Here is a 15,930-nt window from a genome sequence, read left to right as displayed (position 1 = left end):
TTCACAGTTATAATAATGACTTTAATTACTGTAGAACAATGTTTTTCACAGATAGAGTTTATTGCTGAATGAGAGTAAATTGCTGCTGAGCAACTCTGCACTGCTAAAATTACGTTAGAATACACTGGAAAAACACATCCATGAATAACTCCGGTGATCCTCACTTTAAAAAAAAAAAGGGGGTTAAACATTTAAAATCCCAAGTTTGGTATTCAGCCACCTGCATTATCTGTGTATTTACTGAAGCTGAAATGCACATGGCTTCCTCCAAAGTGCACGAGAAATGTTGACACCAAAATGATAATGATTCACTCATGATTCTATTATAAAACAAAATGATTCACTAGTGATTCCATGGTCATGCTGGATGAGTCATTGGGGATTGATAAAATTTACTAGCAATTATTGCAATAAAATCAAACCATTCTCATAGGATTCCTTTGCGAGCAGCAAACGATTCACTTCTGATTCAATAAATGAAGAAAAAAAAAGTCAATAACTGTTTCTATAGTAGAGCCAAATAATCCACTAATTATTTATATAATACAAACAATGTTTTTTTTAATGGTAAGACCAAATGTTTCACAAGGGATTTCTATCATCAGGCCAGATGATGAACTGATAAGGCCAGATGATAATTCACTCATAATTTTACAGTAATGCCAAATGGCTCACTAGTGATTTGATAGTAAAGCCAAATGATTCACGTGTGATTTGTGTTAAAGCCAAATGATTCATGAGTGATTTCTGTGGCGAAGCCAAATTGTTGACCTCTGATTTGATAGTCAAGCCAAACGATTCATGTGTGATTTATGTGTTAAAGCCAAATGATTCACTAATGATTTCTGTGGCAAAGCCAAATGATTCACAAGTGATTTGATAGTAAAGCCAAATGATTCATGTGTGTTAAAGCCAAATGATTCACTAATGATTTCTGTTATAAACCCCAATGGTTCACTAGTGATTTGATAGGAAAGCCAAATGATTCGCTAATGAAATATGGTTGAAAGGACAGTGGAAAAGTCTTGACCTTGGTAAAGCCAAATGATTCACAGTGGTTCTACCAAATGATTCACTGATACTTCTATGCTTAAGCCTGCTATAAGTTGATGCAATAATTTACTCGTCAGTGGTAAGGCCGAATGATTCATGAGTGATTTTAACAGGAAATGTTGTATTGATTATCCTGTGGTCATGTTGCAGGTAAAAGAGTTTACACACTATAAATTTAAGGCACATTTTAATGTTTTATTTTCTCAAAGCTCTACTCTGTGTTCGGTGGTTTCTCCGTCAGCTGGGGTGAGAATGGCCCAACTAACCAGTTCAGGGGAGTGTTATTCAGGAGATACTCCATCACTCCATCCAGGGACTGTCTCACCTGGTGGAAAATGGGGATAAACTGTCTGTTACACACCGACACAAAACATTATTTATGAATAATGTAATAATTTAGGGTCCGCAACGATTTTCTCTCTCTCTGTACCTGTGTGAGCTGGTTTCGACTCTGTTGGAGCAGCACCGGTGTGAGCATCTTGGTTTTGCCGAGGGACGAGTGCAGCTCTTCGGCTGAGCGTCGTGCGTTCAGCAGCTGCTCCTGTACGGTGCTGGGGAGACCCTGAACACTGGACACGACACCTGAACACGCCACACGCAACTGCTCGCTCAGAGCACGGACCATGGACAGAGCTCGCCATTCCAGCTGCTGCAGGAAAACATACACACAAGAATGAGTATAGTGTACTGTTGGGTGCAAAAGTTTGTACACCCAGCATAAATGAAGGCGTCTACTGAATTATGAATAAATCAAATATAAAGTAAATAATATCCTGTAAAAAAATATCTTAGCAAGAGAAAATATCTTGAAAATGGGCAAATTTATCTAATATTTTGTATCGTGAGATTATAATTATTACTCACTCATAACATTAATAGTTATAATTTCTAGAAAAAAAACAAAACACTTTTCCTTTATATATATATATATATATATATATATATATATATATCTGCAAACAGAACAAAACTATTTCAAGCTTGCAAATGGTAAGAGAAATGTCTCAAAGTAAGTTTAACAATCTTGTAATATTTGTTTGATTTTAATCTTTCTAAAGAAAATACAAAAGACACTCGACTATATTTAATAAATTGTAATTAGTTAAGAATTCAAAGACTGATTGTTTTAGCAATTCTGCATTTTTTAAAGGATATTCCAGATGTTTCTTGGACAACATATTTCATCCATCAAACTGTCACTGCGGATGCAAATAAAATTCAATGTCATTCTGTTTTTAAACACAAAACATCCAGGTGTAAGCAGACTTACCCTGTGTCCAAAATTGCTCACTTGTTCACTACTCCCTATATAGGGAATTACTAAAAAGAGGACTATATAGTGAGCTCATTGGTAAAATGATAAAACTTTCGGACACTAGTCCGTCACGCTGGTATTTACGTCATTACTGTCGCACAATTAAAACATGCCAGATCAGTCGGCTGGTGAGTTTTCAAAATAATAAATACATGTGTGGCAGCAGGGGCGTGGCCAAGCGTCGGTCTGTGACCGGAGGGCGGAGTCGGGGAAGGTAAGTGGCAGAATCACTGCACCTGAGGTTGATTAATGTGTTTGTGTGTCTTCCCCAGTGACTGCGCCCTATTTAAGGAAGAGAGCGAGAGCAGAGTGGGCTCTCTCCCCAACCAGACGACTGGAGTGTGTGTGTGTATATATAGTTAAGGCTGAAAAGCTAAAATAAATGGGTTTTGTGAACTCCGTTCTGGCCTGCCGTCCTTCTGTGCTCCACCCACCCATCCGAACCGCTACAACATGCGTGTGTTTTTGTTATAAATCCATATTATACTGAGCGTATTTCCCACATTAATCAATACAAAGTACCTGCAGCTTTCAGTTTTTTTAAATCAAGGCTGAATACTTTCTTCTTTGCTGCTGCCTTTTATTAAATCAAATTTGAGACTTAATTTGATTTCTTTCAACATGACCGCAATGCATGATGGGCTATATTGCTTTGGTTAGTGACCATCGGTACGCTACTTTTCGTGATGCATTGTGGGATACTTTGAGTGCACTATATAGGGTGTAAATAATCCTCACTAAGGTTTCTGACAGCACTACAAAATGGTGTCCTCACTATATAGTGAGTAGGGAGCGATTTCAGACACAGGGTTAGAGATGTGTGCTGGACTGAAAGGTGTGTGTTCGATGGTTAGAACACTGAAGTGTCGTCTCTCTGTTCACCTCTCTGTTCTCTTTGTCATCCTCCTCTGTGTTTTCTGCTCCCTGCTCCTGCCCCACCCCCTCCTGTCTCCACTCCCTCCACCTCTTGAGGAGTTGCTCCGGTGCTTCCACCAGTGTGTTGGATCCTCTCAGGTTCTCCAGCAGGTCCAGTGTGCTGGTGATTTGGGACACAGCTTTGTGAGTGGCATCCCGAGCAGCGCTGGCCTTAATGAGGGACAGCTCCAGCGCTCGCTCTTGAACCTGGGCTGAGAGTTTCCCCAGGCGCACAAAGTAGCTGGGAGCGGAGCTTTGGGAAGCCACGCTTTCGTCACTCAGTGAGGTTTTGTCCTCGTCTTTCGGTAGAGGCTCTGCGACTGCGGCTGAAGAGAAAGAGGAAATTAATCAGGGATGAAAATGACGTTGATTGTTTTCCTGGAACAGCACGTCTTGAGGTGTTTTATTCCTCTTACGCCACACTGATCATAATTTTTAATTAATTTATGAACGACACTGTGTATAATCTGATGTTTAATCTCAGCACTCACCCAGTTCTGTCTCAGTGAGAGGGAGTTTCTGCTCCACGCAGTCATCCGATCGGTTCAGAACCAAACCCACTCCACTGCTGACCATCTGCCCCACGCGGGACTCCATGACGGTGTTAATACTCCCGCTGAGGGCCGTGCGGGTTTTCTCCACTCCGCCCATCATCGCCCCCACCACCATGTCCTTCGCTCCTGACACACACTCATACACCTTTCCTACTGTCTCAGACACCAGCTGCCAACACACACACACAAAGATGATGAGGGTGCTTCGAGCTGACATTACCACAGTGATCTTGAAGTGTATAAAAATAACTTTAGATTTATTTATTATTAATCTGTACAAGAAACAGTGATCCATTTCCATCATTTATATTTTCATTTTCATCTTTTATTTTCTGCCTTTTATTTAAAAAGTCCAGGAATGCTCTACAGGCTTATTATTATCATCCTTCTTCTCCTACTCTTTCTACTTCCTCTTCTTCTCCTGCTTCTCCTTCCTCTCTTTCTTCTTCTTCTCCTCCCTTTTCTTCTTCTCTTTCTACTTCCTCTTCTCCTGCTCCTTCTTCCTCCTCCTTCCTCTTCTTCTCCTCATGATTATGTTGTTGTTTCATCGCAAATTATTACACTTTATTTAAACTCTACTTGCCCTTAAATACGAAACCTAAATCAGAACACACGGACGATGAGAATAAATCACTCCCACAGTGTGAATGTTTTTTCCGCTCCCTCCATCATGTTCGTTATTGATCTGAGAGTGGTGTTACCCTGTCCGCTGGCTGGTGTAAGACAGGAAGTTTTTCCTCCATCTTGTCCAGCCCTTTCATGGCGTACTCGCTCACCACGGCAACTGCAAAGTCCATCAAGAAAGAAAGAAATTAACCAGGTTTATGTCCAGATCCTATCGAGTGTAAAGCAAGAAATATTTAAAATACCAGCTGCATTCATGAAATTTTAGTCGAACATAACTTGGCATACAGTATGTCTAACAGACGTTACTGAGGTGAGAGATTTATTCTTTTTGCCATTAAAAAAACACACACACACAACAACGACACAACAGAAATGTATATTAATAGCGAAGCGGTGCCCCACAGGCATAGAGTGGGGATACATAAAGAAACCCGTCGAGCTGTTTTCTGATGCTTTCGGCCCTGTGCCTCCACCATACCAGTGTTATAGTAATTACCAGTCCTACACGCCGCCTAGTGGCCACTGTTAGTAATTACCAGTCCCACACGCCGCCTAGTGGCCACTGTTAGTAACTACAGTCCTACACGCCGCTTAGTGGCCACTGTTAGTAACTACAGTCCTACACGCCGCCTAGTGGCCACTGTTAGTAATTGCCAGTCCCACACGCCGCCTAGTGGCCACTGTTAGTAACTGCCAGTCCCACACGCCGCCTAGTGGCCACTGTTAGTAACTACCAGTCCCACACGCCGCCTAGTGGCCACTGTTAGTAATTACCAGTCCCACACGCCGCCTAGTGGCCACTGTTAGTAACTACTAGTCCTACACACCGCCTAGTGGCCACTGTTAGTAACTGCCAGTCCCACACGCCGCCTAGTGGCCAGTGTTAGTAACTGCCAGTCCCACACGCCGCCTAGTGGCCACTGTTAGTAATTACCAGTCCCACACGCCGCCTAGTGGCCACTGTTATAGCCGGTAAAGAAATAAAACAAAAGAGGCTGCTATAAGAAAATTCTACAAACCAGAAACAGATGGGAGCTCCGCTTTAAGGCAGGGCCTAAATCTATATATTACCATATTATTTATGGATACTCAGTATTTTCACCACAGTGGTGAATTCCCAGATCTGGATCTGAATTATCTCATCTCATCTCATTATCTCTAGCCGCTTTATCCTTCTACAGGGTCGCAGGCAAGCTGGAGCCTATCCCAGCTGACTACGGGCGAAAGGCGGGGTACACCCTGGACAAGTCGCCAGGTCATCACAGGGCTGACACATAGACACAGACAACCATTCACACTCACATTCACACCTACGCTCAATTTAGAGTCACCAGTTAACCTAACCTGCATGTCTTTGGACTGTGGGGGAAACCGGAGCACCCGGAGGAAACCCACGCGGACACGGGGAGAACATGCAAACTCCACACAGAAAGGCCCTCGCCGGCCCCGGGGCTCGAACCCAGGACCTTCTTGCTGTGAGGCGACAGCGCTAACCACTACACCACCGTGCCGCCCGGATCTGAATTATATTTGATTAATAATAAGCATCACGTTTAAAAAGTGCTTTTTTTTACCAAAAGAAAAATCATTGAGGTGAGAAGGAAAATTATTTATGCAATAAGATTCTGTAACTTTTTTCTGCGATCATTCAAGTCAATTTTTCCTGTAGAGTGTGTGTGTACACAACGTATTATTATATAAAGTTTATTTTCTGATCGAACATTTACAGAAGGAGTCTCCAGTATCAGGAGTAGTTTGAATGGTGAACTTCTGGAGACTTTTGGGGTGTGTGTGTGTGTGTGTGTGTGTGTGTGTGTGTGTGTGTGTGTGAGTGAGAGTTTCTAACTTTGTGGCTCAAGTTTATCCAGTATAGGTTTTGTTCCTGAGCTGGCGGCGCTGCTCAGGGTCCGAACTCCGCTCTCAGCCACGTCCATCACACCTTTGAGCACCGGGATGCTTTCCTTCGTGTTGGTGTACGCACTGGACACGGCGTCACACGCTGAGCTCACCAGGGGCAGGTTACTCACTCGAGATATCACAGTCTGAACACACACACACACACACACAAAGCCAAATTATCTTTGGGGAGAGCAGGGAGATTTGGGGCGGGGGAGACATGGGACGGTTTGTCTTCCTATAAATTAATTTCAACCAATCAGGTTTTAGATTCCATCAGAAGTTCGATGTTGGCCCTGAGAATAACCGACTTCCTTTGGAGCCAAAGCTGGACAATGCAGTAAGGTTTGTGTAGATAAATATTTTATCAACCAAAACTTAAAAGTATTTTCTCCTTCGCCTTCACCTCCATTCTATGGTGTAATGTACACTGGCGAATTGGGGATTTGCTAGGAATTAAAGTTTGTATCCCAGAGTTACAAGATATTGTATTATTTATTAAACTTTATTACAATTCTGGGGGAAAAAATTTTTTTTTTCCAAAACGTCCTGATAGGAAGAGTTGGGACAGTTCATCATGTTCCAGGCTTATTCTTGTGGTTTTCAAATATAAAATTGTTTAAAAATATGTTTTGTTAAAAATGTGGGTGTGTCCCTGCATTGCACAAGGATGAATCTTATTTCATTCCTTTTTGAGAATGGAGCGGTTTTATCGAGTCAGGTTTTGGGTAAAGTGATATTTTTCTATTGCTGTACCAGCATTGTGTGTTCATACAGTTCATATGGGACACATTTACAAGATAATAAAAAAATTAAACATGTAGGATTAAGCTAGGCATTTTATTTTGTGTCCCAAGTCTCCCAAAATAACATCTCATGTCTCCCCTCAGAAAAAGGGAGTCCTGAAGGTCAGTATCTGTGACCAGCTGAGAAGCTAATGTTGTACTAAGAGAGGACAGTAAATCCTCTCTAATGTAATCTGAATGTGACGCGACCTGCAAAGAATTTCACACAATCTACATCAGCTGAAAACGTGTCCCAAGTTTCCCCGCTCTCCCCTACATGGTGTGAGTGAAACAGAAAGGTTACACCACATGATGGTTTGACTCGTAGCTGACTACAGCATGTTTAGCTCAGCATCACTCTCTAGATCACCTTTCCTCAAACAGGAAGAGAAAGAACGCATCCTCATCCTAACCCTTTCACCCATTGCCTTTCTTCCAGAACCTTCCCTCTCAGTCAAGAGACGAGAACTAATCCGTCTCTGAAGTCCTGAAAGCTCTGTATATTTTGTTTTTGGTTTTTTTCATTTGGCCTCACCTGCGTTTCCTGTGGTGCTGAAGGCATTTCTGTGTCCAGCTCAGTGGGTTTTCCATTCTCAGCCATGATGACGTCACAAAATTTGTCCTGCAATTAAATATAATTTAATGAGTGATATAAACAAGATCAACTATGAGCTACTGCTCACTTGCGTATCCCCCCCGCTCTCGCTTATATCAGAATGCAAGCAATCAAAGGAATAGGACACTTATTAAGAATGATGACTTCAACAAATAATTAACCCAGAAACAAGTAAGTAAAGAGCAGTGTCTCTCCCCAGGGATTTCAAATAGCATCTGGGTAAATGGTCATTTTGGAATAGCATCAAAATCCACGCTATAGGTTTCGTACATACATTCAGTCGGTAAACAGGAAGTTGATGTGTGACAGACCTGAAAACGGTATACACAGTATAGAACCCCAAGCTGAAGCTTTGTACCAAATATCAAGCAGTTGTGTTTTGTAATTGCTGAGAAAAGTGTTAGGAAAATTTTGTAAATTCACGCTATATGTTTCATAAATACACTCAGTTGGTAAACAGGAAGTTGATGTGTGATAGACCTGAAAACGGTAGACATGGTATAGAACCACAAGCTGAAGTTTGGTACCAAGTACCAAATAGCTATGATTTGTGGTTGCTGAGAAAAAGGATGTTTCAGACAGACAGAGATATAGACGGAAGGACAGAGGTTTAAAAACAAACAAACAAACCATATACCCCCCCCCCCCCCCCCCGAGTGGGGGTATAATAAATATTTATCTTAAAACAGACTACTCCTATCAACTTCTGAATACCGTAGCATTATGATGTTAAGCTCTTGAACATTCATATAAACCTTTGCTACTATCAGAGCTGCTGTTATAGAAAATTAATTAACACCTTGTGACCAATCAGAGTCCAGGATTCATCAGAACTCATTCATGCTGCGACTGATTTCTAATAAACACATGCAGTTTTTTTTAAAAGCACTCGCTCACTGTTTTAGGAAAGATCAACACGAAATAGTAGCGCGAGCATCACATCGAACACTCTCTCTCCCGGGAGAGGTGATGTTTATGAACTTTATGAACTATGAATTAAAAAAAAAAAAATTCAGCCCTGAAAGAAAAGAGTGTGTTTATACATTCTTAGTGTACAGTATGTTTTAGGACAGTGTTGATCAGCGCTGTTCCCTGGATGCAAATTTCCTTTTTGCAGATGGCCCGGGAAAACTAATTAATATTCAGGAGGAAAGAGCAACCTGATTGGCTGGTGAATGCCTTCATGTTTCACCACGCTGTTTTGTAAGCCCATCTTGGAGGACATGTATATAACAATAAGGTAAGGGACAGGGTTCAGGTTGGTGAAAGTGATGAATTTTAATGAGCTTTCCATCAAAATGATGTCGTGAAACATTGCGCATGGTATGCGGCGTCAAAGAAAGGAACAAATATGTATCATAACTGTGATGCGTAACTCATTATTGATCTCAGTGTCACAAAACAATGCAGTGGTTTATTGAGGTGAAAAAACACATGACAATTTGATGGTTCATTATTAATGGTGCTGTAATATTATTCAATTCAGGGGGATTTTGTGCCTTTGGAATTATTTTGCTCATAAATCCATCAGGAGTTCCACTTTCAGGCAGCGACTGACCTAAAACATCATCAGATTTTCATACAAGTCCTAAAAGTAGATAAAGAGAACCCAGTTAAACAAAGGAGACAAAATTATTATTTGCTTTCAGTATCTGGTGTGACCCCCTTGTGCAGCAATAACTGCAATTAAATGTTTCCGGTAACTATTGATCAGTCCTGCACACCGGCTTGGAGGAATTTTAGCCCGTTCCTCCGTACAGAACAGCTTCAACTCTGGGATGTTGGTGGGTTTCCGCACATGAACTGCTCGCTTCAGGTCCTTCCACAACATTTCCATTGGATTAAGGTCAGGACTTTGACTTGGCCATTCCAAAACATTAACTTTATTCTTCTTTAACCATTCTTTGGTAGAACGACTTGTGTGCTTAGGGTCGTTGTCTTGGTGCATGACCCACCTTCTCTTGAGATTCAGTTCATAGACAGATGTGCTGACATTTTCCTTTAGAATTCGCTGGTATAATTCAGAATTCATTGTTCCATCAATGATGGCAAGCCGTCCTGGCCCAGATGCAGCAAAACAGGCCCAAACCATGATACTACCACCACCATGTTTCACAGATGGGATAAGGTTCTTATGCTGAAATGCAGTGTTTTCCTTTCTCCAAACATAACGCTTCTCATTTAAACCAAAAAGTTCTATTTTGGTCTCATCCATCCACAAAACCTTTTTCCAATAGCCTTCTGGCTTGTCCATGTGATCTTTAGCAAACTGCAGACAAGCAGCAATGTTCTTTTTGGAGAGCAGTGGCTTTCTCCTTGCAACCCTGCCATGCACACCATTGTTGTTCAGTGTTCTCCTGATGGTGGACTCATGAACATTTAACATTAGCCAATGTGAGAGAGGCCTTCAGTTGCTTAGAAGTTACCCTGGGATCCTTTGTGACCTGGCCGACTATTACACGCCTTGCTCTTGGAGTGATCTTTGTTGGTCGACCACTCCTGGGGAGGGTAACAATGGTCTTGAAATTCCTCCATTTGTACACAATCTGTCTGTGGATTGGTGGAGTCCAAACTCTTTAGAGATGGTTTTGTAACCTTTTCCAGCCTGATGAGCATCAACAACGCTTTTTCTGAGGTCCTCAGAAATCTCCTTTGTTCATGCCATGATACACTTCCACAAACATGTGTTGTGAAGATCAGACTTTGATAGATCCCTGTTCTTTAAATAAAACAGGGTGCCCACTCACACCTGATTGTCATCCCATTGATTGAAAACACCTGACTCTAATTTCACCTTCAAATTAACTGCTAATCCTAGAGGTTCACATACTTTTGCCACTCACAGATATGTAATATTGGATCATTTTCCTCAATAAATAAATGACCAAGTATAATATTTTTGTCTCATTTGTTTAACTGGGTTCTCTTTATCTACTTTTAAGACTTGTGCAAAAATCTGCTCATGTTTTAGGTCATATTTATGCAGAAATATAGAAAATTCTAAAGGGTTCACAAACTTTCAAGCACCACTGTATGCACGCGCATATACAGTGACTTGCAAAAGTATTCATACCCCTTCAACTTTTTCACATTTTTCCACCTTACAACCACGAACTTAAAAGTTTTTTATTGAGATTTTATGTGATAGACCAACACAGAGTAGCACATAATTGTGAAGTGAAATGAAAATGATAAATGGTCTTCAAAATTTTAAACAAATAAAAATCTGAAAAAATGTGGTGTGCATTAGTATTCAGCCCCCCTGCGTCAATACTTTGTAGAGCCACCTTTTGCTGCAATTACAGCTGCAAGTCTTTTGTGGTATGTCTCTACCAGCTTTGCACATCTAGACACTGAAATTTTTGCCCATTCTTCTTTGCAAAATAGCTCAAGCTCAGCCAGATTGGATGGAGAGCGTCTGTGAACAGCAATTTTCAAGTCTTGCCACAGATGCTCAATGGGATTTAGGTCTGGACTTTGACTGGGCCATTCTAACACATGAATATTCTTTGATCTAAACCATTCCATTGTAGCTCTGGCTGTATGTTTAGGGTCATTGTCTTGCTGGAAGGTGAATCTCCTTCCCAGTCTCAAGTCTTTTGCAGCCTCCAACAGGTTTTCTTCCAGGATTACCCTGTATTTAGTTCCATCCATCTTCCCATCAACTCTGACCAGCTTCCCTGTCCCTGCTGAAGAAAAGCATCCCCATAGCATGATGCTGCCACCACCATGTTTCACAGTGGGGATGGTGTGTGCAGGGTGATGAGCAGTGTTAGTTTTCCGCCACACATAGCGCTTTGCATTTAGGCCAAAAAGTTCAACTTTGGTCTCATCTGACCAAAGCACCTTCTTCCACATGTTTGCTGTCTCCCCTACATGGCTTCTTGTGCCTGTCTTTCAACAATGGCTTTCTTCTTGCCACTCTTCCAAAAAGGCCAGATTTGTGGAGTGTACGACTTATAGTTGTCCTGTGCACAGATTCTCCCACCTGAGCTGTGGATTTCTGCAGCTCCTCCAGAGTGATCATGGGCCTCTTGGCTGCTTCTCTGACCAGTGCTCTCCTTGCTCGCTCTGTCAGTTTAGGTGGACGGCCATGTCTTGGTAGGTTTGCAGTTGTGCCATACTTTTTCCATTTTTGAATGATGGATTGAACAGTGCTTCTTGAGATGTTCAGAGCTTGGGATATTTTTTTATAACCTAACCCTGCTTTAAACTTCTCCAGAACTTTATCCCTGACCTGTCTGGTGAGTTCTTTGGTCTCCATGATGCTGTTTGTTCTTCAGTGTTCTCTAACAAACCACTGAGGCCTTCACAGAACAAGTGTATTTATGCTGAGAGTAAATTACACACAGAAGGACTCTATTAACTAATTAGATGACTTCTGAAGGCAATTGATTGCACTGGATTGTATTTAGAGGTATCAGAGTACAGGGGGGCTGAATACTAATGCACACCACATTTTTCAGATTTTTATTTGCTTAAAATTTTGAAGACCATTTATCATTTTCGTTTCACTTCACAATTATGTGCTACTCTGTGTTGGTCTATCACAAAATCTAAAAAAAAAAAAAATTAAAAAAAAAATTATATATGAGAGATATACAGACAGAGCGTGGCGGCTACAACTATCGACACCTTTTCAGATTTACCAATTTTTAAAAAAAAATTTTTTTTACAAAGGTGAATTTCAGTTCCAACAGTTATTATTGGTTAATTAAATCAACTGGAAGCCCCCCCCCCTTTGATCTTGTCATCTGATGATGCAGCTCATTTCCTGAGATGGAATTTTTTTTCAGCACAATCAGCAATTTGAAGAAAACCTGGACGTTATCATCACAGGTAAGCATGGTGGAAAGATCACGGACATGTTTTTACTGATCAAATTCACTGATATTTCATGATCTCCTCATCGAAACCTACTTTGTTTCTTACTCTTTCACTGAAACATGCGTTTGAGAAGTCACGTGAGGTGTCGATAATAGTGATCACTTTCACCAGTGTCCACCATTATCAACACCCTGTGGAATTAAGGGACATTTACAACTGTTATAGATCGATCTTTGTGTAACATTGTTGAAGTTGATGAAGTACTTTAAAAAAAAAAAAAAGTGCTGTGATTTATAATTTCTGATCCATAACAGAATGGAATGTTTATAGCAGGGGTGTTCAAATTGATCCATAAAGGGCCGTGTGGCTGCAGGTTTTCATTCCAGCCATGCAGCAGCACACCTGACTTGGCTCATTCAATCAACTGAACTGTCTTCACACAGTCAAATACTTGCAGCCACACCCACCCTTGATTAAAGGGTGGGTGTGTCAGTTGATTGAATAAGCCAAATCAGGGTGCTGCTGCATGGCTGGAATGAAAACCTGAAGCCACACGGCCCTTTATGGATCAATTTGAACACCCCTGGTTTATAGAGTATTTGGAATCTGACTGCAATAAATAGAATTAGACCAGAATTAAATTCCTAGCATATAAAAAATTGCCTGCTTGAAATATTCAGATTTTTCTATTCCATTCAGAAAAAAAATATTTTTTTTTGCAGTTTGTTGTAAATATCGACCACATATTACAATATCACTAGACATTTTATATTTTGGTTCGAGGAATGAGATGCGACCTTTGACCTGGATGTTCATGTGGTTACAATGTTGATTTCCTGTTGACATTTATTGGTAAACTACAAAACTAGAAATTAATACAAACAACAACGAACGATGAACAAAATGTGATCTACAAAAATATTTAGAAAGCGGGTAGAAAGTGGAACAAAAAGATTTTCTGATGCAGGTTAAACATTATCAGTTCATTTGTTTACAAACATTAGAATTACTTCCTTATTTACATAAACACCGACATCCATATATTTATATAAAATATATTTTGTACTAAATAAGTCTATGGAAAACAAATTTGAAATAAAAACTATGTTTTGTTAACTTAATACCACATACCGATTATTATTTTAATAAATAATCATCTGGATGTCGATAATTGTGGAATGGTGTCATGTGATCTGATACGCTAAGTAATCAGGAATCAACTTTTTTTTTCCCAGTGGAAGTTTGAGTATTGAAAGTCTTTTCTACTTTTGCAACGGCCAAAAGATCGTTCAAGTGTCGATAATTGTAGCCGTTGCTGTTATAAAATACCTAATTTTAGAGAATATATACTCCAGTGTTCCTCAGTACCTCACACTTTAAAAAAAATTGTTTTACCTTTATAAAGGTAGTACGCAGGCTTGAAACTCATACAGTAAGTTAGCGCAATGCTAACTGATTACCTCTTAGTGCTAACTTACTATACAAGTTTCAACAAACTCAAAATTACATTTTTTTTAAATTAAAACAAAATATTTCATGTTTTTTCCCCTGCTGAATCACCTCCACAGCTTGTTGCAGGAAAACGACCTCCACCCTGAAACACATCTACGTAAATAAATCTGTTTATGTTCTAATATTTGTGATGTTTCATGATTCGGTGCTGATTTGAATTTTATTCACGGAGGTGTTGCGTTTTCACTCTGATGTCACAAGGGGGTGCTGTTATTCCTAGCGCAGTTACAAGAAGTAGATAAAAACAGAGTTTTGTGTTCGCTCATTAAAGAATAAGAGCTTCTTTTCCCACATTCATGAGAAACCGAGCACAGAAACGGGAGACGTTGCCGCAAAACGCTGGAGTCAAAGCCGCAGAATGAACTAGGACTCATTAGATGTGGTTAGCGATCTATGAGATGACGATGAGCGCGATGAAAGACGCAGCTTTGATGTTTCGGCTCTTGGAAGTTGATCTGATCTGTCCGAGCTGAGTGGAGATGAGGAGGTGAGAGAGCAGGACAGACTGAAGCGCCGCCGCATCGCTCTCTTTAGACCGATATAAAGCACACAAAGGCTGCACTGCTATCAGCACCATCAGTGGGATTGTGGGTAATGGAGGAAACTGTGAACTGAAAATAACCGAGTTATGAAATAAATCTTGGGCACTGTCGAAGATCAGGGGAATATCTGTGTGGATAAAGTTCTGCTTCCAGAAAGTTACTTGTGGTGAAAGAAAGTGCAGTAAATTGAGTCAGAGAGGAGAAGCAAAGGCACAGGATGAAGAAACGCTGCTCGTCACCTTTAACCCTGAGCTCCAGAGCGTGTCGCAATGAAAAACTGATCTGATAAACGTGGTGAGAACACACACACACACACACTCGTGTCTGTCTCCACTCCAGCTTTTAGCAGTGAGTTTGATGTGACAGGAAAAGACACCACAGCAAGAGAGAGAGACAGACAGACGGAGAGACACACACACACAGACAGAGAGAGACAGACAGACAGAGACACACAGAGAGACAGAGAGAGAGGCAGACAGACAGACACACACAGACAGAGAGAGAGAGAGACAGACGGAGACACAGACAGACAGAGAGTGAGAGAGAAATCAGACGTGTTTTCCAGCCAGGATGAGTTCCTAACCCAGACCAGTTCCTGACTCCACCCTGTGGACACAAACTCCAACTTTCACACAATAATAACAGCTAACAGTACTCGGTACTCATTAAAAATGCTAAAAACTTGCAACCCTGACCTCACACTCACATCTCCTTCTCTCTGTGTGTGTGTGAGAGAAAGACACTGACCTGTCAGTGTGTCCTGCTGTCCCCGACCCACTCCACAGCACTGAAACTCCACAAAGTTCACAGCATGACATGACATGACCAGAAGGGGCGGAGCTTCACACAAGCCACCAATTAGCTTTCACTTCCTGTATGGTGAAACAAACTCGGCTCAAAGCTTCATGTGTTCTTCATTCAGTTATTTTAACTCTTTTTATTATTATTATTATTATTATTATTATTATTATATCACTACTTCATAGCTATATTTATAGACATCATTCCAGTGTATCTCAGGATATTCTAACTTTAAAAAGTTTTAATTTTTTATTTATAGCTACAAAAATGTTGTTTAGTTTGCTGTGACAGGTTAATAAAATGTAATATGATTTTCCTTTGACGTTCAAGTCTCAGGATTTATTATGAGTATTAACGTTATATTTTATTTATTTATTTATTATACTTTTAGTTTTTATTTTGGGTTTATTTATATGCCATTTTGAGTGTTTTCATCTCATCTCATCTCATTATCCGTAGCCGCTTTATCCTGTTCTACAGGGTCGCA

The 15,930-nt window shown here is 40.6% G+C and overlaps 1 protein-coding gene across 2 annotated transcripts; it reads right to left on the bottom strand.

The window, feature by feature from the left end:
* Positions 1-15,469, bottom strand: plin3 (perilipin 3). Of its 2 annotated transcripts, none has more exons than XM_060932561.1 (8): positions 15,390-15,469; positions 7,681-7,767; positions 6,311-6,506; positions 4,539-4,621; positions 3,775-4,006; positions 3,251-3,609; positions 1,484-1,702; positions 1-1,378 (listed from the first exon to the last, which is right to left on the bottom strand). In XM_060932561.1, the coding sequence occupies exons 2-8, from the start codon at positions 7,744-7,746 to the stop codon at positions 1,265-1,267; spliced, it is 1,269 nt and encodes a 422-aa protein (XP_060788544.1). In that variant the 5' UTR covers positions 7,747-7,767; positions 15,390-15,469; the 3' UTR covers positions 1-1,264. The 2 variants fall into 2 exon arrangements, with proteins under 2 accessions (XP_060788544.1, XP_060788545.1); XM_060932562.1 differs by having other exon boundaries at positions 1,484-1,699.
* Positions 15,470-15,930: the final 461 nt, after the last annotated feature.

Source organism: Neoarius graeffei, chromosome 10 (genome assembly GCF_027579695.1).
Source record: "Neoarius graeffei isolate fNeoGra1 chromosome 10, fNeoGra1.pri, whole genome shotgun sequence".
In the NCBI taxonomy this organism is placed as follows: domain Eukaryota; kingdom Metazoa; phylum Chordata; class Actinopteri; order Siluriformes; family Ariidae; genus Neoarius; species Neoarius graeffei.
This window is presented reverse-complemented; position numbering and strand designations above follow the sequence as displayed.